At 41.1% G+C, this 26,115-nt stretch overlaps 3 protein-coding genes across 3 annotated transcripts; 1 reads left to right on the plus strand and 2 right to left on the minus strand.

Annotated features, from left to right (window-relative positions):
• Nucleotides 1–343: 343 nt before the first annotated feature.
• On the plus strand, nucleotides 344–5,150 carry pou3f2a (POU class 3 homeobox 2a). Its single transcript, XM_077006339.1, has one exon. The coding sequence runs from the start codon at nucleotides 405–407 to the stop codon at nucleotides 1,527–1,529; it is 1,125 nt and encodes a 374-aa protein (XP_076862454.1). The 5' UTR covers nucleotides 344–404; the 3' UTR covers nucleotides 1,530–5,150.
• A 362-nt stretch (nucleotides 5,151–5,512) lies between these two features.
• Nucleotides 5,513–17,212, minus strand: faxca (failed axon connections homolog, metaxin like GST domain containing a). Its single transcript, XM_077006338.1, has 6 exons — nucleotides 16,747–17,212; nucleotides 14,455–14,590; nucleotides 13,499–13,695; nucleotides 10,259–10,476; nucleotides 9,688–9,804; nucleotides 5,513–9,366 (listed from the first exon to the last, which is right to left on the minus strand). The coding sequence occupies exons 1-6, from the start codon at nucleotides 17,004–17,006 to the stop codon at nucleotides 9,077–9,079; spliced, it is 1,218 nt and encodes a 405-aa protein (XP_076862453.1). The 5' UTR covers nucleotides 17,007–17,212; the 3' UTR covers nucleotides 5,513–9,076.
• Nucleotides 17,213–17,970: 758 nt separating this feature from the next.
• Nucleotides 17,971–25,534, minus strand: ccnc (cyclin C). Its single transcript, XM_077006359.1, has 12 exons — nucleotides 25,360–25,534; nucleotides 24,129–24,235; nucleotides 23,740–23,824; nucleotides 23,202–23,271; nucleotides 23,062–23,113; nucleotides 22,685–22,740; nucleotides 22,051–22,086; nucleotides 21,874–21,965; nucleotides 21,573–21,640; nucleotides 20,420–20,499; nucleotides 19,705–19,823; nucleotides 17,971–19,465 (listed from the first exon to the last, which is right to left on the minus strand). Exons 1-12 carry the CDS (start codon nucleotides 25,389–25,391, stop codon nucleotides 19,411–19,413), a joined length of 852 nt encoding a protein of 283 aa, XP_076862474.1. The 5' UTR covers nucleotides 25,392–25,534; the 3' UTR covers nucleotides 17,971–19,410.
• Between the last annotated feature and the right edge of the window lie 581 nt (nucleotides 25,535–26,115).

Raw genomic sequence — 26,115 nt, forward strand, 5'->3', positions numbered from 1 at the left:
CGGATCGTAAATAGATTAAGAAATGATTTACTAATTCAAAACACAATTTATACTGCACAACCACAACTGTATAATGCAGACCACACAATGTTTAAAAACAAAAGGCATTTGCACTCCGTCACTTCACGCTTTACTGTGTTGGTGTTCAGCCTAGCACGAAACTTCAAGTATTGTTCAGGAGAGTGTGCAGGGTTCTATAATCTCTTGTGACCAATGAATGCAAGGCTGTCAGGGGCAACCACATCTGTCAACCATTTCTGACCAATAGAGAGCAGAGCAAGGCGGACCTCAGGTGCGCGCCTTTGCGTCCTCTCGGCTTGGCGCTGGGGAGCCGCCTGTGGCACAAAGTAACTGTCAAACGCGCGGCGCCCTTAACACGACCAAACACTCTGCCTCCTGGAACTATGGCGACCACGGCGTCAAACCATTACAGTATTCACACGTCCAGCGCGTCTGTCGTGCACTCAGAACCAGGGAACATGCAGCAGGCACCGGCCTACAGTGACGCGCAAAGCCTACTGCAGAATGAGTACACCACCCTGCAGAGCAGCGGGAACCCGCTCAGCCATGCGCATCAGTGGCTAACAGCACTGTCGCACGGAGAGGGGTCGCCGTGGTCCTCCAGCGCGCTGGGCGAACAGGACATTAAACCGGCACTGCAGGGCGACACGGAGGAGCTTCAGCACTCGCCCAGTCTGCAACAACAGTCGCGATCAACTCATTTGATCCATCAGGCGCCCCACGAGGGGACCCATCACCAAGCGGGGGCTTGGAGGGCAACAACCACGGCTCATATGCCCAGCATGACTGCTTCCAACGGACAGAGCCTGATCTATTCTCAGCCGGGATATGGTAGCCTGGGACCTGGAGACGAAGAAGGAATGCACCATCATTCCCTTGGGGAGGCGCGCGAGGACGACCACAGCCCGCACCTGAGCGAGCACGGCCACCCGCAGAGCCTTCATCAGGGACACCACGAGCACTCGGACGAAGACATGCCGACTTCGGACGACCTGGAGCAGTTCGCCAAGCAGTTCAAGCAGCGTCGGATCAAGCTGGGCTTCACCCAGGCGGACGTGGGTTTGGCTTTGGGAACGCTTTACGGCAACGTTTTCTCTCAGACCACAATATGTAGGTTCGAAGCTCTTCAGCTTAGCTTTAAGAATATGTGTAAACTGAAGCCACTGCTGAACAAGTGGCTGGAGGAGGCAGATTCCACCTCCGGTAGTCCAACGAGCCTGGATAAAATAGCTGCCCAGGGAAGGAAGAGGAAAAAGCGGACGTCTATCGAGGTGGGCGTCAAAGGGGCTTTGGAGAGCCATTTTCTAAAGTGCCCGAAACCCGGAGCGTCGGAGATTAACTCTCTTGCGGACAGCCTGCAGCTGGACAAGGAGGTAGTTCGAGTTTGGTTTTGTAATAGACGGCAAAAAGAGAAAAGGATGACGCCTCAGTGCGGACCGCTCCCAGATACCAAGGATGTATACGGTGACACCCAGCCGCACCGCGGAGATCGGACACCGGTTCCGTGATTTGGAGTTAAGGCAGGCAGCAACCTGAACGGCAATCTCTTTGTCCCTGCCAAAGGCCCGGTAAAGGCGGACCAACTGCTCAGAGAGCCTGCATGACACCTCAGAGGGACGCGAAACGTATTGTTACCCAAACAATACAGACAAGGAAGCGACAAGATGCGCTTATGTGAAGCAAAGATGCTCGCGCTCCAAGGAAACCTTACAGGTGCAAGGCGATAATGTCATTTATAAAACACCTGATTAAAGTTTAAGTCCGAGGATCTGTGAAAAGCGCATCATATCAGTTGGAACCGAAAGCTGTGAAAAGGCGTCAGGGACGTCGTGTTCAATACGCCATCTTCCCGTCATGTCCACAAAACATGTCAACACTGTTATCACACTGATGCAGTGTCTGCCATTCAGATTTTCCCAGGTTATAAGGGAGATAACTGTTATTATTATTATTATTATTATTATTATTATTATTATTATTATTATTATTATTATTATTAATGTTGATAATCTAAACTTCTGACTAAATATTTCAGCCAAGGCCATTTAAAGCTCTGTACGTTTTCAACCTACATCTTCTGTATATACTGTCGGGGTCAGTTTTGACAACAAAGGCTGCCAGGTGCTGCTGTCAAGTGCTGTGCAGACAGAGGAGTTCAGTTTCCTGCAGAGCTCGGAATGGCACCGCTGTTGTACAAAACAGAAACCCTTGTCAAGATGAAGTCTATTTATCAGGAAGATTAGACTTTTACGCCAGTCGTTCTCACAAGTGACGGCTGTGCATTAGTTGTCTAGTCACCGACAAAACATGGGTCTGAAGAGTAACCCATAGAGAATGAAATACAGATCTGAATGCTGTAATATTAAATATCATTTCATTCTGCAATATTAAATACTGTTTAAACTGCTGGTTGAAAACCTACAGGCCTTGACCTTGTCAAAGGGATATGACAATTGAAAATTAAATATGGTTACAAAGTGGTTACAGTTTCCATAGGTGTTTCACCACAATATAATTCATATAATTTATCTTTAAATTTATAGGAAACGCTATATACTGTATTTTATGCTTCAGATGTTATTGTTTTGTTAAAAAACGTATTTGAAAAATTATTATTTTATAATAATAATAATAATAATATAATAACAATAATAATAATAGTGTTTTACTGCCTACAGCAATAGATTTGAATAATCTCTAAGCATCATGTAGGCAGCCTCACCCTAATGTAAATCTGTACGTGCTTGTTTGTATTTTGTAATTATCTCTTGTTAAAAAAAACAAATTGTTGATTCGACCATTTTTGTCAACAAAAGTAACCTGCTTGCCTTTTATTTGAAGGAGGACATATCCGGCACCAGCTCTGTGGTCAGTGGATAGTCTACATTTGATCACCAAAACGATTATTTGATACAGTAAGAACAAGGTTCTTATAAGCTACTTGGGATGTATCTTTTGTACGGTTTTGTGGATATTGTTTGTCTTGTCTACTTATCTTGGCGTTGCCAAAGCACAACTTCGATGTAGCTAGCCTGCTGAGACGAGAAATGTTTCTGATTTTGAAAATACTTGACGGAAAACTTGCACAATTTTTAATATCTTTTGTCATTAAAGGACCACTTACTTTTACATCATAGGCTGCCGTATCAAATAATATCAGTATATTTTTGTTTATTATTCATTCATTGTAGCATAATCCTTGTTGAAGTACGCAGTAAAACCACCATCGCTGAATACAATAATTGTTCTCTTTGCATCGTGTAATCTGGACGCGGATAAACGCAGTAAAACTCATTCAGCTCTGGGATTTTACTCTGTTAAATGTAGGGATTCAAATGTGTACATTTATGCGTTCAAAGAGCCTATATGCTAAATGTAATTCAGTCTGAAGGCTACATCATCAGTGCCTATCGTTTGCAAACACCTTGCTCAAGCCCGAAATAAGAGTTACGTGATAAAGAGTCAGACTGATTTTCACAAAACAAGATCTTACATACGTGTCGTTGCTACTTTAAGGAGGATACACTTGGTTAGGCTCGCTTGCCTGGCCTGTTTAATACTTTTATAAACAAAATATAGCCTACTCTTGAAAAATCTGATGGAAGCTGTAAGATCAATTGTGTGTTTATGCGTGTTCAGGTCTACCTACAAACGGTCATTACCACTGGGATTTTTTGTTTGTTTGCTTGTTTGTTTGTTTTTTTATTCTAGACTATAACGATTTCATGAATCTATATCTGTTATGAAGAATGTTCAGTGATGAAGAATTTGCACATTTTTTACTTAAATGCAGTTTACACCAATATTTATTACATTAGTCTTAACATATAAGTTAGGTTTCTGTAATTTTGCTTTTAGATTCAGAAATAAGTCAAGATTATTTTAACTGAAAACTGCCAGGCCACACAGTGTAAACACAAAAAGCTGGCGTAACTGCACATATATAATGCAGATTCGGTTAAATTAGCTAACTGACACAAACTGGCCCGAATTTTAAGACATAATAGCGTCTCTCATAATACTAAAATAATGCTTGTAACATGGCAGTCATTAATAAAAAGAACATTGAAACAAACAAAAAATATATTATTTAGTAAGTCTATCTATTAGACGTTTCAAACAAAAGAACACTGACAATAACCTATATAAACGTAATAATCTCCTAGGCTGCAGTATATTTGTATAGACATTAGGCCGTTATCGAAGGGGTAGTGCCTGATTGTTTGATTTTATAGACTGGCTATGTCTGAAATCGTACACCTTCGTACTGTACTTCGTACACATTTTTAGTATGACTGTGCAATTCGTATACTCACATCCTTGCATACATAACCTATATAGCTAGCATACTTAAAAGAACCCGGATGCCATACTAAAATATCCCAAAATGTAGTGCTTTGAAGAGGACACTTGTCATACTATTTGAAAAACCGGCATGCACTACGAAAAGGAAGAGGTGGGGCTATAAAAATAGCAGCTAAAAATCACAAATATTTAAAATAATATATTTTAAAAATGTCATGTCATGATTTTTCCAAATTCAGTAGGAATGTATCACTTTAGTTTAAAAAGGTAGTCTAGCTAGTTTAAATCTGAAACATGCCAGCTAGCAAGTGTGTCAGTGTGGAATTCAGCCACATATTTCATGTTAACGTTACTAGAACCTGCTTCATAGATTAGTGAGTATATTCTCTGATAAACACAAAAATAGCCCGAAATATCAGAAACAGAACTTACTTTTCTTTACTCTTCTTATTTACCCTTCAGGCCAGAGAATGCCAGAAATACCACTAAACGTGTCTTGGATTAAATTTCTTCGAACAAAACAAACAATAATGTAAAATGCTGCACTTACCTAAACATAAAGGATGAACATATCTGTGCCAGTCTGCTGTTATTCGTTTATTTTTTTGTTTGTTAGTTTAACGTTTGATTTTAATATTATACACAACAAATCAAACTGTCGGTAGGGATACACTGACACGCACTAATTCGTCATTAACAGCCTTCATGCGTAGAGCCTATGAACTAAGCAAAGGCAAGACATAAGCGCCACCTAGTGGTTTTAATGCGAGCATTGCGTCTGAAGTCTGGACGTAGAAACTGCGCTAGCTGTTCGAGTGTAAAAATACTGTTTTGAAAAATGTGTAAATTACATATTTCTAGAGTGTTACCTAAAGGGAAAACCACCAAGGTTAATATAGTTAATAACATTACAACATGTGCTGTGCCTGTAGAGGCTAACATGAGATGCCTTAAGAACCTACATGCATTTTGATCTTCTAAAGTCTCACACTTTGTGCCTATTATGACACAATCCCTGGAACACAGTCTGTCTGTACTTCTTGCCTGTGAAATTATCTGATTTTAATCTCAAATTCCATTTAGAATTCATCCACAAGGTGTTCCACGGAACACTGAATGACTGACAATGACATTGAGACGTGGGCAACATGCTACAACAGCAAAATGAATCACTACCACAGCCCTGTCAAGTGAAATTAGAACCGTTGTTTTTATTTAAATATTTTTGAGCACTTTTTTTCATACAACCTTTCATCTCTAGTTACTATACATTCAAAGGAAGAACCTCATAGTATTTTTACACTGGTTAACATAGTGTACATGATCCCCCACACAAAAGTGTACATGATATCCTGTAAGTCCACACAACAGCCATCACACACACACACACACACACACACACACACACACACACACACACACACACACACACACACACACACACACACAAACACTAAATCTGCAAACTGTAGGATCTGCTACATCCCATACATATAACACACAGCTGTGAGGATGAAGCTGATATGAACTTTCTGCTTATCTGTTTCTCCTGTCACCACAGTAGGTCGTTTGGTGTAATAAAAGTTTTACGTTTTTGAGTTCAGAGTTCCACGCCACTTTAAAAAAACCACATATGTCAACATAGCATTTTTTTTCCTGATGGCGAAACAATTGAGTATGATACACACCCCTCAAACTGGATTCACTTAATGTGTGACAGAAGTTAGGTGCAATTCTGGAATATGAATGTTAAGAAAGGATGTATGGAACCTTTCCACTAAGGACCAGTTCCCTCTGCTATTAGATTTAGGTTTTAATTGATCTGTTGCACATCAAGCTTGACTTATTTTTTAAGTCTTGATAAACTCAAATAGACATACATGATTTTGTGCATTTATTTTTTAAAACATACTTGTTACACAGTTTAATTGAAAATGAATAATGCTTACATTACTCAGAATCTTCTAATTCTAGAAGGGTTTATTTGATTCATCTGGAATTTTAAGATATATTTGCAGTGCTTATGGTCTTTGTTTTTAGACACATTGCCCAAAGCAGTTTGAACAGGACAATCACACTCTTCTGACCAAATAAAATGAGTTATAACCCTGCTTAAATCAACTGTAACTATCCCCTGTGTGCAAAAATATATACTGATTAATTAATATAAATGATATTTAAAAAATAAATATTGTATGGTTTGAATAAACAATACAGCCAAATTCAACATTCATATTTATATGTCAGAAACAATCATTTGTTTTTGCCATATCAGGCACAGGTCTGTTGGGCTGGTAAGACCATATTCAGTGTTTCCCAAAGAAGTCCTCTGGTAAAGACCTTTGTATGCAGTGGTCTGCTCATGCCATTTGAGAGTGAGTCATAAACAGAGAGAGAGAGAGAGAGAGAGAGAGAGAGAGAGAGAGAGAAAAGAGCGAGAGAGAGACCTGGGGGTATGGAGAAAAAAACTGAGAGAGAGCAAGAGAGAGATTATGTGAGGTGTAACTATGAGTGGGAGATAAATAAAATGAAGACAGAAAAAAGAATGAACCACTGAAAAAAAACCTATAATACATAGAAAAAATAGTGTGTATTTGTACGGCTGGCCACATGGGTTCCTGTAAACACAGTCCCTGTTGAGCTCAGAGACTGTCAACTGTTTAACAGAGTAAACCTTTAATGCCTTATGCAGAATGCCAGTTTAATCATCAGCACCTCAAACATACAGATCTACTAAATGTGAATATTGTAGCTGAACTGCCATGTCAGACCTGTGAGTAAGCTGTAGTCGCTGTTTGGCTAAATGCAGCAGAGTGTGAGCGGGGACTGTGAGCATGGCCCTGTGTGTGTACGCCACCCATCTGACACCTGCCTCAGACATCTTTCCACTGAGTGTATTTTTACAAGACTATGACTCATTGATGCACCAGACAGACAGATGCATTTTCTGTGAATTTTCAGGACATGACTTTAAGCATATTGAATGGGTATTCTTTAGACATATGTAAATATATGCTTTAAAAATATATTTATTAGTCTTGTCCAGAATCTAACAAACTAAAATTAAGGATTTGTTTTGCACTTTGAATAGAAAATGAAAGGCTTTGGAACGTTTTGACTTAAATTGGTGACTAAATTGGTCCTGACAATTTAGGTATTTTTCTCTTATTTTCCTATGTAGCCAGAACATATTTGTCTTGAAAATTCACATAAACAAGCATGCACACACACAGACACACACCATTCTTTGCATTTGCATATGCAATTCCTTATTGGTGCAGTTCCTGGCACAGATTCCTGGAAGGAACGTTTCCCTTCTCAAAACCCAAGGCTGATGTACAGCAGTACAAAGAGATAGGCCAAATGTGATCTATATTTCACATATAGATATTGATGTTTTTTAATAAATCAAACTACTATATATGAAAGAAAAACTTTACACAGATCACCAACAGGTCAGATCATCAAACTTGCTGCTGCAGCATATAGCCACATCCATACTGAAACCCATGATCACGCCAACTGGATACACATCATGGGGAAAACACGTCTCTCATGGTCCCCATGCTTTAGATTTGAGCGTTTGTGCACAAGTCCAGGCATGCAGTGACAACAACATACAAAGTGGATGGATCACACGGACAAACACGTCAAAGAAAGGCCTGCACTGTGCATTTAGGTCTTCGTGCAGCAGCTGAGGGTTGATTTGGGGAGGTCTAGCACAACTAAAGTCTTAGGAGAAGCCAGTGCAAGTCCCATAATGGCTACGTGTGTGTTAGGTAGGAAAACAGCAAACATAGGCTACAGACGTCATTACATTATAACGCAAGACGCTTCTTTCTTCTTCGCATAATCACTGCAATGTTTGGACTGCTGTGTCAGAATGAAACAGGGCACAGTTTGTGCACAAATGCTAAGGAAAAGATCCAGTCATTGAGGAATTGAAAGGGGAACAGTGCTTTTATGTTTGTTTGCTTTTAATATCAGGTTGTGGGGCTGTTTCAGGATCACATGTGTTAATAAGGTCAAAGTCTGATCTAAGACAGACAGACAGGTGCCCGGTACAAGACAGGGCAATCTGTGAAGAGCAAAACCAGCTTTTATGTAGCAGAGTCTTTGAGGAATGGCCGGTTGACTATGCCGCCCAAGCAGCACAAGGATAGGCAACTGCAAGGATATAATCATCAGAAAACTTACCGACAGCTCTCCTTAAAGTCCCTAAAATATTCACACTCATACTGACGTTCGTGCAGGGAATGAATCTTAGGACAGGTGTGAAGAAGAATGTGGTCATAGTGGGTGGATGCATCTAAAACACAGAGCGACAGCAAACCTGCACATCAGCACGGCTCTTCCATGACCGGGAGGGGGGCGGATCAGCTGGGACGTCATTCCCTCCCTTCTCCTGTCTTCCTCCCCTTCTGTGATCTTACCATTCCAGTTTTCTCTCTTTCCCTCATGTCACAAGAGCTGCTCTGATGTATCACTTACTCGCTCAAGCTGTCCTATGTGGTTACCTTTCTGCTGCCCAGAGTTCTCCTGCATGTACTGGATAATAGAGATTCTCCAGGTTTCCCACTGTCATTGTTCAGTCTAATCATCCTATCTCTCTTGTACACCTGGCATGTTGGAAAAGCCCCGCCCTCCTCACAAAGGTATATTTCTGCTAAACCCCTCCCCTTCTGACTTGCAGGAGAGTTGCAGGAAGGAGGCGAGGACTGGTCAAGGCTCCGTTGGAGGGGTGGGGCTATCAACACTTCAGTTCTGCCTCTGAGTGCTCTGCGTCCATGTCGGAGTCGAAGAGGGAGTGTCCGGTACGGTCACTGTCCAGAGAGTGTGAGGTGGCAGAGCGCGAGAGGGAGTTGGCCTCGTCATGGAAACTGTCGCTGTGTGTGTACAGGCCCAGGTCAGGTAACTGTGACGGAGAGTCCGCCTCCTCACTGGAGCCATCGTAGTAAAAATCATCGACATCCACAAACCACTCAGGCCAAAATTTCCTCCGGATGCGCTCACAGTACATGGCTAGGTTGATGAACTCGCCTGCATAAAATGTCAAATTACCAATTGTAGCTAACCACAAGAAATACTGAAGTTCAAGTTTGTCAGTTTAGGTCACATTCACCATTATAATGTAATATTTACTAGCTATATTTCAAAATACTGTATACAAAGCTATCATAGGTTAACATTCTATGGTAAACCTGAAAATGTCCTACTGTTTTCAACAAAGTAGCCACCTCTTATGTACTCAAAGTGACTTTTGGTCAGTCGTGCACACACATTGTATTGCCATTTATAAACAACCGACAACAAAAGCCACATGCAAAACTTGGAGTACGGCTGAAAGTTCAGTGGTCTCACCTTTGATGAGCTGCTCCGGACGGGTGCCGGGCAATGTCCACATGGCTTGGGCAAGATGGCCAAACACTGCAGCGTCCACCGTGGACACCCTGGGGCCCATGATGTACTTCTTATCTCCTATACGAGTGTAACGGGACAGTGACATTTAAAAATTTTAAAACTTTTGTATTACGCATACAAAAGTGCATCTTTTTGTCCCGTGTATGGACAACTTTTACCTACATTGGGACCGAATTACAAGTGCAGTACCTTGTTTTCACCAAAAGGTGTCAGCACTGATTTGCTGTAGTGATATTACTGTAGTTTTTGGGGTTTTTTTTTTTTGAAAGACCAGAACGCTATTACATTGAATAATGGAAATATACATCTATAAATGATTAATTATTTCATAATCTAAGTAAATACAATCCTAATATGATCTATCTTAAATATTCTTGTTACCAACATTTCAACATCATCTCATTTCTACTCACACAAAACCACACTCACACACACACACACGCACACACACATGCACACACGCACACACACATGCACACATAATCCCTGCTCCGCCGCTGTGTGTGCTGACCAAGCAGAGTGGCGAGGGTGCGCATGTCCTTCTCCATGAGCGCGTACACCTGCTCCCTGGTGAAGCGGCCGATGCCGTGGCCGTACATCTCCCTCTTCACCAGTCCTCTGGTCACGTGACTCAGGATCCACCGGAGCAGGTCACTCAGTGGTCCGCTCACCGCCAGCATCCTCTTGGTCTCCTCCAGGTTCTCCACCCACTGACAATAGGCTATCGTCCTACAAACACACACACACACACCAGTGCACGCACACACACACGTGCACACACACCGAGAACATTCACTTGTTTCATAGAGACAATGCACCGAGTTTCATAGAGACAACGCACTATGCTACATTTTTTACAGTGGGTACGGAAAGTATTCAGGCCTCTTTAAATTTTTCACTCTTTGTTTTATTGCAGCCATTAGTGTGCACTCAGTACCCCTATCTTCAAACAGAAATGTGGGCATTTTTGCAAATTTCTTTAAAAAAAAACCTGAAATATCACATGGTCATAAGACCCTTTGCTGTGACACTCATACTTACCTCACATGCTGTCCATTTCTTCCATCCTAGAGATGGTTCTACTCCTTCATTGGAGTCCAGCTATGTTTAATTAAAACTGATTGGACTTGATAAGGAAAGGCACACATCTATCTATATAAGACCTCACATCTCACAGTGTATGTCAGAACAAATGAGAATCATGAGGTCAAAGTAACTGCTCTAGGAGCTCAGAGACAAAATTGTAGCAGGCACAGATCTGGCCAAGGTTACAAAATAATTTCTGTATTATTATAAATAAGAGCACAGTGGCCTCCATAATCCTTAAACAGAAAAAGTTTGGGACGACCAGAACTCTCCCTAGTCCTAGCCGTCCAGCCAAACTGAGTAATCATAGAAGAAGAGCCTTGGTGAGAGAGGTAACGAAGAACCTAAAGATCACTGTGGCTGAGCTCCAGAGATGCAATAGGGAGATGGGAGGAGGTTCCACAAAGTCAATTATCACAGCAGTCCTCCACCAGTCGGGGCTTTATTGGCAGAGTGACCTGTCGGAAGCCTCTCCTCAGTGCAAGACATATGAAAGGCTGAAGAGAGTTTGCCAAAAACATATGAAGGACTACCAGACTATAAGAAATAAGATTCTTTGGTCTGATGAGACAAAGATTGAACTTTTTGGCATTAGCTGTGTGTGAAGAAAACCAGGCACTGCTCATCACCTGCCCAATACAATCCCAACGGTGAAATGTGGTAGCAGCATTGTGCTATGGGGGTGTTTTTCAGCTGCAGAGACAGGACAACTGGTTGCATTTGAAGGAAAGATGAATGCGGCCAAGTACAGAGATATCCTGAATGAAAAGCTCTTCCAGAGTGCTCTGGACCTCAGACCAGGCCGTTTTCATTTATGATAAATTTGCAAAAATTTCTACATTTCTAGTTTTTTTTTTGTTTCAAGATGGAGTGTACATTAATGAGAAATAAAATTAATTTTTGATTTTAGCAAATGGCTGCAATTTAAACCAATATGAAGGGGTTTCTAATACTGACCAACAACCATCACAGACAAAGGAGGAGGCCTAGACATGCATTCTGAGTGATAGTTTCATAGGAATTGTAATAACAATGATCACATGAAAATGACCTCATATCCTTCGCAGGATGAGTTTAGGGGGTGGCGGTATATTTAAATTCTTAATATAGTGTGGTTTTTAACTACTGGGATTCAGACTAGCTCTGCTGGATCCACAGTACTTTATTGTACTAAAGGTTTTCCATTTTTTCATCAAGTTCGGAGAGACGTCCATGTTTTTCTTTAAAACAGCCACCCAACACATGTTGCACACACTGCAACATAATACGCACAAACCTTTTATCTAAAATGCACATACTGTACATACTCACAATATAACAAAGTCAATCAGCATGCACTGGTAATATATTCAAAATTTTCAGTCTGTAAGACTCAACTTTAGAGCAAGGTCACTACACCATAACCATAATTCTCAAAACCAACCAATGGTATCGCCTACATTAACATTTACAGCTGTTAGTAGATGCTCTGCCCACAGTAACGTGGAGTAGTGCTTAGCTGTCTCCATTGAATAATTTCTTAAGCTAGAGCTCTAGGACTGAGTCTAAGGACACCATTACAGTACAACCCTGTCAGAGGGAAAACACAGAAAAAAAGCACATGGTGGTGAATATTAATTCTGCAAACCGATTTCTTCCAATGCACAGTAAACGTCGGGATTAATGCGGAGTATATGAGAGGTACAAACATCAATCAGTCCTTCAGGTCTGTTGCTGGTCCTTCAGAACGTCTAGATAACAGATACACAGGCCACAGCGCCAGAGTTCCTTAAACAATCACAGATATGCTGTGTTGCCCCTCCTCTGTGGTCTAGTGTTGGCTAAGAATGAGAAAGAAAACTAATAGGCAAGATTTCTCATTAGCAAGATGTAATGCAGAAGACCTGCGGCTGGTTTGTTAAATTAAATGAATTTAGGGATCTGTAGGTATGCTCGAGAAGACAGAAGTGAGGTGATTCATTATGGAACTAGGTGTCTGCCTACCAGCCTGCGTCCTTGAGAACTGCAGAGAACACAGAACATTTAGACACCCACAGATACACACACACACACACACAACCACACACACACACAAACACACACAAACACACACAAGTGGATGTACAAATGTGCACACATCTGATTCAGCTAATCCAGCTAAGGTCTCTGGCAGAGCTTGATGGATAAAAACAGCCTGACATCACATCCTGCAGCATAGTGACTGGCTGGCAACTGTCACTGTCTCTTCCACAGATACATCTGTTCTCCATGGAAATGGACTGAGCAGCCCCTTCCTTCATCCTCTCGAGCACACCATTACTTCAGGTTTAGCATTTTTCAGCTTAGATGTATCATTACTCTAATTATGTAACAATTATTATGCATTTACATATATTATTATTATTAGTGTAAATGGTCAAGATTCATTTTTAACTGTAAAATTACAACTAGACTTTCTTCCTTAAAAAGTATCATACAAACACAGCACTGGGGATTCCGTGATGATGCGGATGAAGATGTAGTTAAAGATATAGGCAAAGATCTGACTCATATAGCTACATGAGCTGGTAATTTTTTATATTAAATCTGCTACATGCAGTCCATAGGACATTTCAACAAGGTGGAACCAATAATCACCAACCAAGCCCGTGCCGAGGGTGGAGCAAAGAGGAGCAGCACGCCTCACCAGTAGAAGTGCTCCTCCACCATTTTGGTGATGGCGCGGGACACGGCCCTCTCCTGCGCGCTCAGCCCACCATTCAGGTTCGCGCCCAGCCTCTCCTCTAGGAAGTCGATGATGAACTCCGAGCCGTACACCTGCTCCTGGTTATACTCAATCCATGGCATCTTCCCCTGCGGAGACAGCTTCCCGTCGAAGTAGTTCTGATCGGGCAATGCGAAACGGAAAAGACAATGAGGTAGGTGTAAGATTACAAGCAGATGGCAATGCAAAGACTAATCCTCACGAAGAGGATATTCCACATAAGTGATTTTCCAACATGCAGAGTCATGTGACCATATTATACTTGTTTACAAAGCTTTTAGGGGCAGCTGCCTTGAGTGCATTTCAGAATTCCTCACAGTTTTACAAACTGAATGAAGTTCTCAGGTCAACAGCCAATGGTCTTTTACTCCTTTCCAAATGGAAAACTACTTTTGGTCATTACGTTTCCATTTTGTGCAACACAATGCCTGATGACCTAAGAGCTCCCACAATTGTCTTGTTTTAAAAGTAAACATAAACCCTCGTACTCAGACTTATTCTCGAATTTGCTAATTTGCATTTAGCCTAGATGTTCGAATTTACCTTTCAATGTTTATTTGTCTTAACTGTATATTCTTACAGTCTGTTACCCTTCCTTGTCAGGCATTTTACTGCTTACTTATTGCCAGTCTTTCTCAATCGTAAATATTTATGGTCACTATGAGTGTGTGATGTTCTTTCTCAGAATAAACATATCTATAGCTCATTTAGTCTGATACTGCCTTTTTCAATTTGATGTTTTTTTTCTTTAAGTACTTTGTGACACATCTTATCATGAAAAGTGTTATATAAAGATTGTTGTTGTAGCTTCTGCATTTCTTGTTTACACCCCAACTGCCATCTCTGGCTGTTTGTGTGTCTCCCAAGCAAGTGAGCACCTGGTACGGCAGGTCCACCATGCGCAGGTAGGTCTCCATCTTCAAGCAGAAAGGGGACAGGCTGGGAACACCACTCTTGGGCCGGGAGAACTGATGGAGGATGATGGCATCCTTGGAATCCAGTTCCTGTTCTTTTCTGCAAAACACAACGGACATGTAGGTGTCACATATGGCTCTGCCCTGCACCTCTGTCTTGTTGTCATGTGCTTAGTTCCGTTTTTGGTTTCCATGGTTTTCCTTTTGTCTGCCACGCCCCTGTACTTTGCCTCCCTGCCTTCAATGATAATTTTCAGCTGTGTCTTGTGTAATTACTCGTTTGATCTGTGTATTTAATCCCTGTGTTTCCCATCATGGTTTTCAATTATTGTGTTTGCATGTCATAGTTTGATCTTTCACTATTCCTTTTTATTTCTCTGTAAAACCTTCATCTAGTGCCTAGCCCTGTGTTTGTCGTTGTTCCGTCGTTTGGTTATTTCTTATGTTTAGCTTTGTGCTTGTTAGTTCTGTCTATGTTTGCAATCCCCAATATCTCAATGTTGTCTCCATGTTACTTTATTTGATATTAGTGATATTGTTTCCTTTCTGTTAGTTTCCTTTATTAAATACATATTCTTCTGCATGTACATCCAGCCTACCTGCCATCATGTTACAGAGGGTAAGAACACATGTAGTCCAGACGTGGGGGAGGTGTCAAAGGAGACAGTTTTGGAACTTCTATACACCAAATGATCATGGCCAGCAGCATCAAAAACAGATATGATGAAAAACCAGTAAGGACAAACACTTACTTCCCTTTTGATTAGAAACTTTGGTGGCGGACCACTATCAACACAGCAGTCACATTATCAACCTAGTGGCACTGCAGTGGTGCTGTGATGGCAGGAGCTTATCAGGCACGGTAGTGTTGCAGAAGTGTGAGTGTTACTGCTGGGTTGAGACTGGTCTGCCACCCAGTGATGAGGTTTGATAAAGGCTGAAGGGTTGGAGAATGACTAAATTAAACTGTGTATGGCTAAAGACTCAGGAGGTGTTCTTATTAGAGTGGATGAGGAATGCAATAGGTACAAAGTGTCAATAGGTACAAACTGACCCTGTGTGCTTGACCAGGTGGCTGGGAGTTACTACCTTGGTGCTGATTAAGGAGCATCAGACCACATCTCTATTATCATGCTTGAAACAGAAAAACTTGTCCAGGTTCAGTACTTCCACTAAAAAGTATTATACCATACAGACACTCCCAATCCATTACTTCTACTTTAAACAAAATGGTAACAGACCTACTGAGTGTAATTCTAAGTCACAGGGATACATGGTACAAAACAGAATACCCACTCGGTAATTAGCAAAAAAAAAAAAACCAACCTAACGCGGCTATTTAAAACTAAGCAGTCCCTAAAATGTTGTTATCTAGATATCTGTCGCTGTCCAGTTGTAAGCGGTCCTGAAACGTGCCCTTGAAATATTACTCACTAAGGATATTATACCCATTGACACCTCGCTACTATGAATATGTCTAATATTGTGAATCATGACATGAGTTCTGAACTGTGCAATCGCCAGTGTTGTCGATTGTTGTACTGTTTTCATGCAAGCTGAATGTTCTTTTCTGGGCCTAGTGGCCGAGGTCTATTAAAGCTGTCTGTATGCCGAGATAATTTTGTGAAGAGCAGGAAATTTCAAATTTAAAATGCTAAGAGCAATCTTTGCGACTCTGTTATTACTCCGCGTTTTAAAAACACCACCAAAAAGGTCAAGAAAGGTCATTCTAACACAACAGCAGCAATTTCCATGTGCAATCACAGGAGACATTTTCCTCTGGGATAAAACACGGCAATGCCACTGGAACTGTTGTCCTTGAGAGAACATGTATCAAGCTATGCTGTTTGCGGGGCGCAACTCTTATTGTGTAGGCTATTTGAATGCGCATTTCTCTCACAGCATTCTCACGAATCTCTAAAGGAATCATCAGTCGCTTACCAACGCTTTACGCTTTAGTGAGTCATTATTTCAGCACATTGCGTACTGTGTTAGCCCATGTTTCTCTTACTCAGGAGATACTGAGATATTGTGGCGATGCTCCTACCCAGCCCATCCCTGTCCTATGATAGGCCTACATCTAGCCTACGTAGAAATGCAACATAAACAGCCTGCTGGGGACAACAGGGACTGCCCACGCAGACTGACAAACACATCCGAACATACACAAAGCACCGTTTTAGTGCCTCCGAAGTAAAGATACATTCGTAAATACGACATCTAATCAACGACATATAGAAAACAAACAGTAGTTACCTGATAACGAGCAACTCGTGTAGTAAATAGGCAGCGGCGGCGAGCAGCGCGCCCCCGGTAATGTAGAGCGATTTCCGCCACCATGAGTCCGACCCCAGCGCTGACATGATCCCACCGAAGTCCTGCAGTGGGTACGCAATGATGTACCCATAAAGCGAGAGCTGTTCATCCGAGCTACACAAGCCGAAGGAGAGGCTCTTGTTGCGGCCAAAATCAACTACACACGATCGGGTCCAAGCGACCCCGATGCGCCAGTACATTCTCTCTCTCTTCTTTCCGCCCTTCGGCCCTGCTTGGTTTTGTCAATGGGGGCTTCATCGGAGCTGCCTGGTGGTGATCATTTGTTTCTTGCGGAATGGAGGTGAAGGGAGCATCTCTCCTGATGCTCGTCTCCGCGGTGGGGTCGGCACCCGTCCGCAGCCGCCCGCCGCCGCTGTGCACTGGGAGCCTGCTGCAAGTGCAGCTACCACACGGGACGTCATCAATAATTCCGTACTACGCGGTGGGTCGCGTCATGAAAATAATAATAATAATAATAATAATAATAATAATAATAATAATAATAATAATGTGGGCAAATGAAGAATGTTACTTCTAAAAGGATCATTTATTAATCGCATCGTGGGCTGCATTTATTAGCAAACGCCTATGCGATTTATAAATGAATTAACATTTTCATTTGCCTACATGATTTCTTGGAATGCAGTTTTAGGCTTATACTATGATTCTACTTACTTATAAAATTATTTTTTAAACAATAACAATTGTCCGCTTAAGATGAAATGTGGGTAATTGCCGCTAACACGGGGCGTGAGAAAATTTTCCTATTTAATAACTTGACGTCCACGTCTAATTATTACTCTTCTTCCACATTTCTACATGCTCAATTTACTTGGTACCTTGGCCAAGAGCGACATAGCTATGGCTCGCAAGGAGCAACAACCAATGACCTTTTCGAGGTGATAGAAATTACAGTATTAATTTTGGTTGGGTACGACGGATTTCTGGGTCTTGTAGAAAAACCTTAGACTGCACCAACGAAGTCGCTCACTAGCGCTCCCCTAACGTAACGCGGCCATTAACCTTATGGGTTTAGAGTATTCATTAATAATACAGCCCGTCATTAACGTTTCATGGTTAATTTTAGGTAAAAACGTTAATGACTACACGACTAGAAATTATAAGAATCTCGTTCTATCTCATTTTTGCCTTCAAGATGACACACCTGTTTAAACCAGCAGCTTTATTTAATAAGGCATTCAATCTGTGACAAAAATCCAAGACAAAATCCAAATACCTTCTACATCACTCAGAGGCCTTAACATATTTACAGGAAAAGTATTATACCCAAATAAAACAACAAAAACAATCAATTAAAAAAACCTGCCACATCACTAGCCACAACTACATTTGAGCTGGCACTTTCAAAAAAGGCGATAACATTTTTACCAAACAGCACTAATACAAATAATTTTTTTGTGACAGAATCTGCTGTTGTACAGTCCAAGGCCCCTGTGAGAAACACAATCAACCAGAGAAAACATCTCTTGATCCTTTCAACAGAAAAAAAAGAATGATGTTCAAGACCTAAGAACACATACTGGCTACGGGGGAAGATTACCACAGCCATTATACTGGTGGATGTTTGAAATCCACAAAGCCCACATACTACACCTAACAGCAGTAAAATAAACCTACATAATATCTCCAACAAGACATAAAATTAAAATAACTGTTTGGTTATAGGCAAATACAAGTGTGGCAAATTCAAAGAAATTGAATTTGAAGTTTATCTTTTTAAATATACATTTTAAAAGCATATTTACAAGTGCAGGTTTGGGATGGTGGTGAACAAGGTGAACTTCTAAAGGAAATAATATAACCTGTGCTTTCGCATTCACAGTGCCTATGTCCAACTGCAACAAAAGACAGGAAAAATATCCAATCAGGATCAGATTACACAGTACAAGGGTCCAATGAGATCACGTTCACATAGCCCTGTGGCCAGTTATTTCACAGACAGCCTTCTGTGGAGTAAACTGCGTTTTCCCTGAGGAATGCAACCTGCGATATGGTCAACAAGAAGCGCGCAGACAGACACACACACACGCACACATGCATGCATGCATGCATACACGCACGAATGCATGCACGCTCGCACACAGAATGCAGAAAGAAATTATCAAGTTCTCTTATTCCCATAGAGCACCTGCTTCATAGGATTCTTCAAGGAAGTCAGGATCAGGTTAAAGAACAACATAGCTGAGTACACTTCACAGACAGGCGTGTGTGTGTGTGTGTGTGTGGCCATAATGTTAAGCTAACATTATGACACAATACAGCTATATCGAAACACCCCAGATTCCTACCAGTATTCCATCACTGGTTAGCTGAGGCCAGAATTGTGGCTCCATACCGTAAGCAAACATTAGCTTAACAGAGACTCTGATCAGTGGAGGAAACACAGTGACATCACATCTGCCCTTGCTGCGGGAGCTCATAAGGGCAGACGTCGCATGGGTGTAGACAGGCTGCAAAGTGAGTCTGCATCATCCCTCCATCACTGAAACAAATGGGGTTCTTGACATGAACAGGAGTCAGGTGTCCACAGTGTGCCACCGTGCTGGGTCTGGACTCCCCTCAGCTGCCTCTGCTGGGTGAGCTTTAAGACTGACTGTACGAGCTGTTTTGATTCCCGTTGGAGCTCTGATCATTCTCACTGCGGAATGAGAAAACGGGGAAGCAGATGATTAAGCAGCAGATCTAACAATGATGCGTCTTTATAAACTGAGGCCTTATGAGAAAGGCTTTGTTAGTAGAGGAGTAAGTAGCAATAGCTTTTTCTGTATCTCTATCATTTCCAAAGCTTGGCAATGCTTCTGTGTCTGCACCTATTGCAATATCAACCAAGTGCAGTTGTGATCATCTGTTTCTCAGGTCTTGTCTGGTCTGTCATACCTGTTGGGAGGTGGCTTGGGTTTGGGAACTTTGTTTAATATGGCAGGCATTTCTTTCCTGTCATCAAAGTTTTTCCACTGATCATAGAGCTTCAGGATCACTCTGATGATCTCCAAGATCTAACCAAAAGACAACAAAAAAATAAGTAAATTATTAGCAAACTGTGGTGTATTTCGTAAGTCATTGTCCATTTAAGATAGCACTGATTCATGAGATGTAATGCTGTTTGTTGGTTCTAATAAAAATGAAAAATGGCATCGTCACGTTAACTAAAAGGTCCGTTTCTGTCTCTTTATTCAAAGAAATTGTAAATTTCTACTTTTACCTTAAATGGTTTTATGATATTGTTTTGTTAAGCACTTTAGACAATGCAAGGCATTGTTGGAAGGTGTTAGATAAATAAATTTATAAATAAATAAATAAATAACCCCAGCCTACACACGACATAACACAAACATTCCAGCATGGTCCTCGAAGACGACAATAGTCTGGTTTTTAAAATTGCGCCTTGGTCAACGCCATCTAATTTTAAAGACCCAGGCAATGAAGAAAATATTTCCATAGAGCACCATTTAAGGGCAATAACAGTTAGCAACAATTGTTCTTTCTCTTTAGTAAAGAAGTTATATAGGCTTAGCAACAGGAGCACTTGGGTTACCGCCTATGAGAAGCTGCAGTGGAAGTATACCATGAATACCAGACCTTTACTTCCTACCTTATCCATGTCCACGGACAGTTCAGCGAACCACTGCCGGGCGTCCTTCTGCTGCACCACACATGCCACATGCAAACATGCTGGGGAAGGAAAGGGGGAGGAGATACAGAGGTCAACTCCAAACCAGCAGCAGATCGAGCACCAAAGATGGCCCAACCAATTATCTTAATAAGACAGTGTGGAGACTCCACTTGGCATTTAATAACTGTGTCTCAAAGACCATCACACTCGTTCATTTAAAAAGCACCTTCTGTTAATTGTCTCAAGGCAAAAGGATGAAAAGAATGAGTGATTGTATGGTAGCTGCATGGAGTAGCCATGCCATTATGAAACGAACCTAAATTTCTAAATCGCCTGGAGATAATCACGTAACCAACTTATTGTGAGGAACATCTTAAAGACGTCAAACAACCTGTGGCAACTGATGCCGGAGAACGAAGAACATTTATCTGTTAGATGTTTCGACTTCTTAGAGTGTTGAGTTTTAATGTTCGACAGGATTTTCAATGAGACAAAGATTAAATCTTTAGTTAACTCGAAAATCAGGCCTAACTAAATTCGTCTTTCAGCTCTCAGTACTACTGCATCAGGCCATTAACTGTAGTAAAGACCTGTTATAATGCATTAGGAACTGACATATATCAGCAGTTTGAACGGTGTGGTTGGTCACTAGTACTGTGCTGAGAAATACAGTATACTGCATACACATACACAAATACTGCATATGCATACATATACAGTTTCTACCCAGAAGTAAAATTTTAGAGCACCTAGACCTTAACTGCATGACACACACACACACACACACACACACACACACACAGAGAGAGAGAGAGACAGAGACAAATAGAGCTCTGAACTGCCTCTAGAAGTAATATCAGCAGCACATCTGTGGGCCAGGAGTTGTTACATAAGAATCTCCTACCAAATTAGTGAATTTGCTTGTGGGAATTTGGCTGGTTTCTGAGAACCACCATAGTGGGACATCACAGAACTTCAGAATGTTTTTACTTGTCATAGAGGATAAAGTCTGAAGGTTATGCTTTTTGGCATATTTGGCATATTGCATACAGCAGTCCAGAACCATTTTGGTCACCGATCGTTTTGGCATGTTATCCTAACAATTCCAACTAAAACCCAACGGATACCTTACCAAGAGCAATCATGAAGGGCGGATAGAGCAGACACAGGTCAGTTCTGTACGTGTCATTCACTATTCTCCTATAGAGGCAGAAAGAACAAAAACTGAAGAAACATACAGACTGCTGCAATCAGCAATGCGTTGTTTCATGGACACAAATGTGTTTTCAAGCAACACCCGATGAACTTTAGAGCATTAGTGTGATTAGAGCTACATTATACAGACAACAATGATTGACTGCTTGATTACATTGCTAGATATTACAGACATTCTTTGTGATTCATGAAAATGTTAGGGGGGGGGGGGGTATTACCATGCTAGTGGGAGGAGCATGTCCTCCTGACCCATGTCCTGTACATACTGCAATAACGGTCTATAGGGATGGTACACAATCAGACAGCAGTCCTGAAACAGCCAGACACCTCAAATAAGTGACATTAAGACCATTTTCTGGGCATTTGGGGGGTGATGTGGGATGGGACACACTAACCATAAGCTCCAGCAAGTAGAACTCACACTCCAAGATCTACAGAGCCAGAGAGAGATGGAAAGTATACACTCAGGTCTTGTTGATGAAAAACAGCCCCATATATCTCAACACTAGTGCAGTAGGTGTGCTACCGACCAGCCCACGCCTCTACCTAGGCCCACGGGCGGCCGTTGGGCAGTGCATGCGCGGCTACCCACAAATAACCCTCCTGACCATCAGAAAGCACTTAGAGCCAGCGTGAGACCCAAGAAGAGCCACTCCGCCACAATATCTTGGGGCAGCGCAACGTTTGGCAGGGAGGTGCAAGGAGCGCGTGCGTAATTCCTTCACAGATGTCAGAAGAGTGACACACAGTACATGGCTGAGGAACGTTCAGTCACCCCACCTACCCCACCCTCGAGTGCACACGCCCATGCAAACACACAGGCGTGAGTTTGGCATTCTCTTCTCACAAGCTAGTCAGCAAGCCATTGTCAGAAGCGTGGCTGTCAGTTTTCCATAATTTAACCAATACAGTCCTTGTCAATGCTTTCAGGAAGGGGCGCAAACATAATGTGTCTGTGTTTTAAATCCCCAGTATATGTATCCATGGTGAAAGGGAGGAAAGCATTTATACAAGACTAATGTTACTTACATGGTTCATTCTATATGGGAACTCCTTAGGAAAGGCATAGGAGAACCGTGTTTTCACTGTTGAGATAAACAGAAGCACAGAGGGTGCTTTTCAAGTAGAGTACATGGAAAATTTATTTTAAATAAATACTGACTGAATAATAAACCTGCTGTCACTGTTCCATTTAAATTCCAACCTCCAGAGAACAAATCCAAAGCATCAAAATGTTTAAATAGATGATGACATGAAAGACGGTTGGGCAAATCAATTATTGTAAGTAAATCTTCAGGTTAGGAATCTTGAAAACGATCATTTATTTTTGGGATATAGAGGCTGAACAGCAATTGCGTGAGGGGCAAATGGATTTCATGCCACTGTATTTCGTCTTTTTCACTTACACACAGAAGTTGCTGCAGAAATAAGGCGAGTATTTGAAACAACTCCAAATTCCTGTCATGAACAAAGACAATACTGGTTTAGATGTTGAACCAAATGTGTTAAAAAGTGAAGGCATGGAATGTGGGAATTACTTTTTTACCTCTACTTTAGAAGCTAGAAACACACAAGTAGGAGCCATCAATACTGGGTCTATGCTCTTTAAAGAGTACCTGCGAAAAAAGATTGAACTGATGATAAAAAAATAACCCTTTGACACAAAATGTGATGTAAAAACAAAGGCATGTTTATGAACCTGAAGTTCTGGTATCACATGTTTTTTAACTACTTATCAAGCAACACTCCAAGCTGCACAGACTGAGCAGTGCACACCTCTATTCCACTGCAGGGCCGAATGCCAGTGGAATGTCCACCTGGACAGGGTCTGGCATGGAGCACTTACAGATAGAAGCAGAACCTTTATGGAAAATGCCTTAATAATGCATTCAATGACTGGTTTTACACCATTAGCTCAAGCACAGGTGGTCATTAGCAATATCAGCTAAATGATGGTAAGAGAATGAAAGAAAGAGGGGAAAACAGAACAGCAAATATGGTCTGACAGCTTCTGAACAACATATGTTTTAAAGCACAATTTTGAACAACCCATTTTAGGGTTATCACAGAGCCAGCCTACTCACCTAGCATAAAATCGCTTGAAGTAGACAGTTGCCGTGGCAATGACCTGCTGTCTCAGTTTCAAGTGTTCCCCCAAGGCCTGGATTACTAAAAGACAGCAGAAGTTACTCTCTCACCTTAGTAGAATTATTTAGGCACCAGCATACTTCCTCTTTAATTTGGCGCTCTTACATTAATTTTCTGAAATAAAAGTTTTTTCTTTCATTGCCATAAGTTACTATGGCATAAGTTACCAACTAGAAGATGGCTTATATTATGCAAAAATTATATTCAGCAGTAAGCTACATTCCTAATCACTGTTAAAAGATTTCAAATTAACCAAATACATACTGAATGTAAATACAACATAAATCTTAATATGCTAAATGAAAAACTATAATTTGTCTTGTACCATTTGCAAAAAATATCTGCAGTTTCCAGTACTCCTCCTCTGTGAGGAACTTCAGATCTTTCTGACGCTCTTTCAACAGATCCTGCTTATCCAGGACCCACTGCAGGCTAATAAAACAAAAACTGGGATCTTAAAACCAGATTAAAACAGATTTAAACACTTCTGTTTACTTTTTAAACCTGCAATAAGCAATGGATTATACGATCTCATATTCTAAAACATTTGGAGTACTTTCCATATAAGGTTAAGTGCTGGCTCCACATCTACCCAAAATCTCAAACTAGTCAACTTCCTTCTAAGAACTGGATTCACATCATGAAAAGAAGAGAGTTAGGGCTTTTATTTTGTATTTACTAATTAAACGCTACTGTTCACGGTGACACTTTCATGTTGGCTTGCACAGCAATCCACATATGAACACAATAAATTTGTAAGCATGACACCAAGACAAACTATATGTTGACAATCTCCACGATCTAGTCAATTCTTCAAATTTTCATCATACATCTCTCACCCTGTAGAATATTGTCTATCTTAATATGTTAAAAACTACGAATTAGATGTAAGGACGTGAACAACAATGACAAAGCAAATGTTTTTTTAATCCGTTATTTGACAGAAAGACCATCTGGCTATCTAGATTTTAATTCAGCTTAAAAATAGCAAGAAACAGAAGCAAGCTACGTTATTTATTCAAACTGACGTTTGCCAGCTAGGTTAAATTAGCCAGCAACAGCTATATTTCCTAATAATAAATATATTTCTTTTTCACTGGTCACCGCTCAAGATAGCAACATAAAGGCTACAATAAGAAAGTAAACTTTAATTATGTGCTACTATAGGCACCGATAATGATCCTAGCTTACATCAGACAGCTGGAGGACGAGAGGTAGCTAACTAACTAGTTAGATATAGCTCGTTAGCTAGCGAACTGTTTCGGTCTTTAAAACACTAGTTAAGTCGGACGCTTCTCGGATTGTCCGTGGTAGTTATGTTCGAATTCGTATTTACCACTTTCATGCAAACAACATTACAGCTCTAAAATACTTGCTGTCAGGTCCTGGTTGGCCATCTCTAACGCAGCTAACCCACTAACGTTGGCTAGGACGTCTAAGGCCAGCTGGGAGAGCTAGTTTAACTAGCTACGAAGCTAGTCACAAATGTTAGCCAAATTCGCAACGCAGCAGGCCCTGAAACAAAGAAATCATTCATAGCGAATGGACAGACTTACTAATGCGAACTCTGCCAAAAGTTCCCTGCCATTGTGGCCGAGTTGAGGTAGAAAATGTGATATAAAGTCGTTTTCTATTTTCTGGAAAGCACTGGACGCTTGAGACAAGTGGTTACTTCAAGTAGGGGGGCACCTGAAAAACACTCCGACGATTCTGCGTCCGACCGAGAATAACGCTCGGTGGGGCACAACAGATCGTCTGAACACAGTTCTGATCTAAGAGGGCTAATGAGATGAAGATAAAAACGAAAATGATCAATAAAGGCATATAACACAACAACAACAACAACAACACAGTTGTGCTCCTGGTTTACAGATGAATACGTACATTATTATAGTAATTTTATGTATATATTTTTTCTTTTGGTGTGTTAGACCGAATATTTATGTTTTAATCTTCATGTTTATTATGTTGAAAACAGCCTAAATCATTGTTATTATTTAGTTGAATATTTTCTTTTTTGTTTGTTTGTTTGTTTTGTTCATCCATTCGTTTATATTACTATCTCGTTTCTAACAATAACGTGGGTGCGTCAGAATCAGATACAGTGTGACTACAGATCTGGAATTTGCCAACATTTCACGGACTAATTAAGTGCTCCATACTTCCCTCTGCAGCTCAGTAACAAAGACAATACTCTTTCTCCATCTCGCGCATGTATGCCACCAAAGCATTATCATAATAATTTTCCTTTAAAATACACTGTATTGGCGAAGTTTCAGGTCACTGGTGACCCTGTAGCATGATTTCTACAT

Source organism: Brachyhypopomus gauderio, chromosome 5 (genome assembly GCF_052324685.1).
Source record: "Brachyhypopomus gauderio isolate BG-103 chromosome 5, BGAUD_0.2, whole genome shotgun sequence".
In the NCBI taxonomy this organism is placed as follows: domain Eukaryota; kingdom Metazoa; phylum Chordata; class Actinopteri; order Gymnotiformes; family Hypopomidae; genus Brachyhypopomus; species Brachyhypopomus gauderio.

Bases quoted from the DNA above. Each gene is read 5' to 3' on its own strand.
- faxca (XM_077006338.1), bottom strand. From the start codon at position 17,006: ATGTACTGGCGCATCGGGGTCGCTTGGACCCGATCGTGTGTAGTTGAT. The intron at 14,591-16,746 runs GTAACTACTGTT...TGTGTTTTGCAG, and splicing joins CACGAGTTGCTCGTTATCAG to AAAAGAACAGGAACTGGATT. The intron at 10,477-13,498 runs GTGAGGCGTGCT...GTGTGTTTGTAG, and splicing joins GTGGAGGAGCACTTCTACTG to GACGATAGCCTATTGTCAGT.
- ccnc (XM_077006359.1), bottom strand. From the start codon at position 25,391: ATGGCAGGGAACTTTTGGCAGAGTTCGCATTA. The intron at 24,236-25,359 runs GTAAGTCTGTCC...TTGTTTTATTAG, and splicing joins TTTTGGCAGAGTTCGCATTA to CCTGCAGTGGGTCCTGGATA. The intron at 19,466-19,704 runs GTATGACAGACC...CTCATTCCGCAG, and splicing joins CCCAAGCCACCTCCCAACAG to TGAGAATGATCAGAGCTCCA.
- pou3f2a (XM_077006339.1), top strand. From the start codon at position 405: ATGGCGACCACGGCGTCAAACCATTACAGTATTCACACGTCCAGCGCG.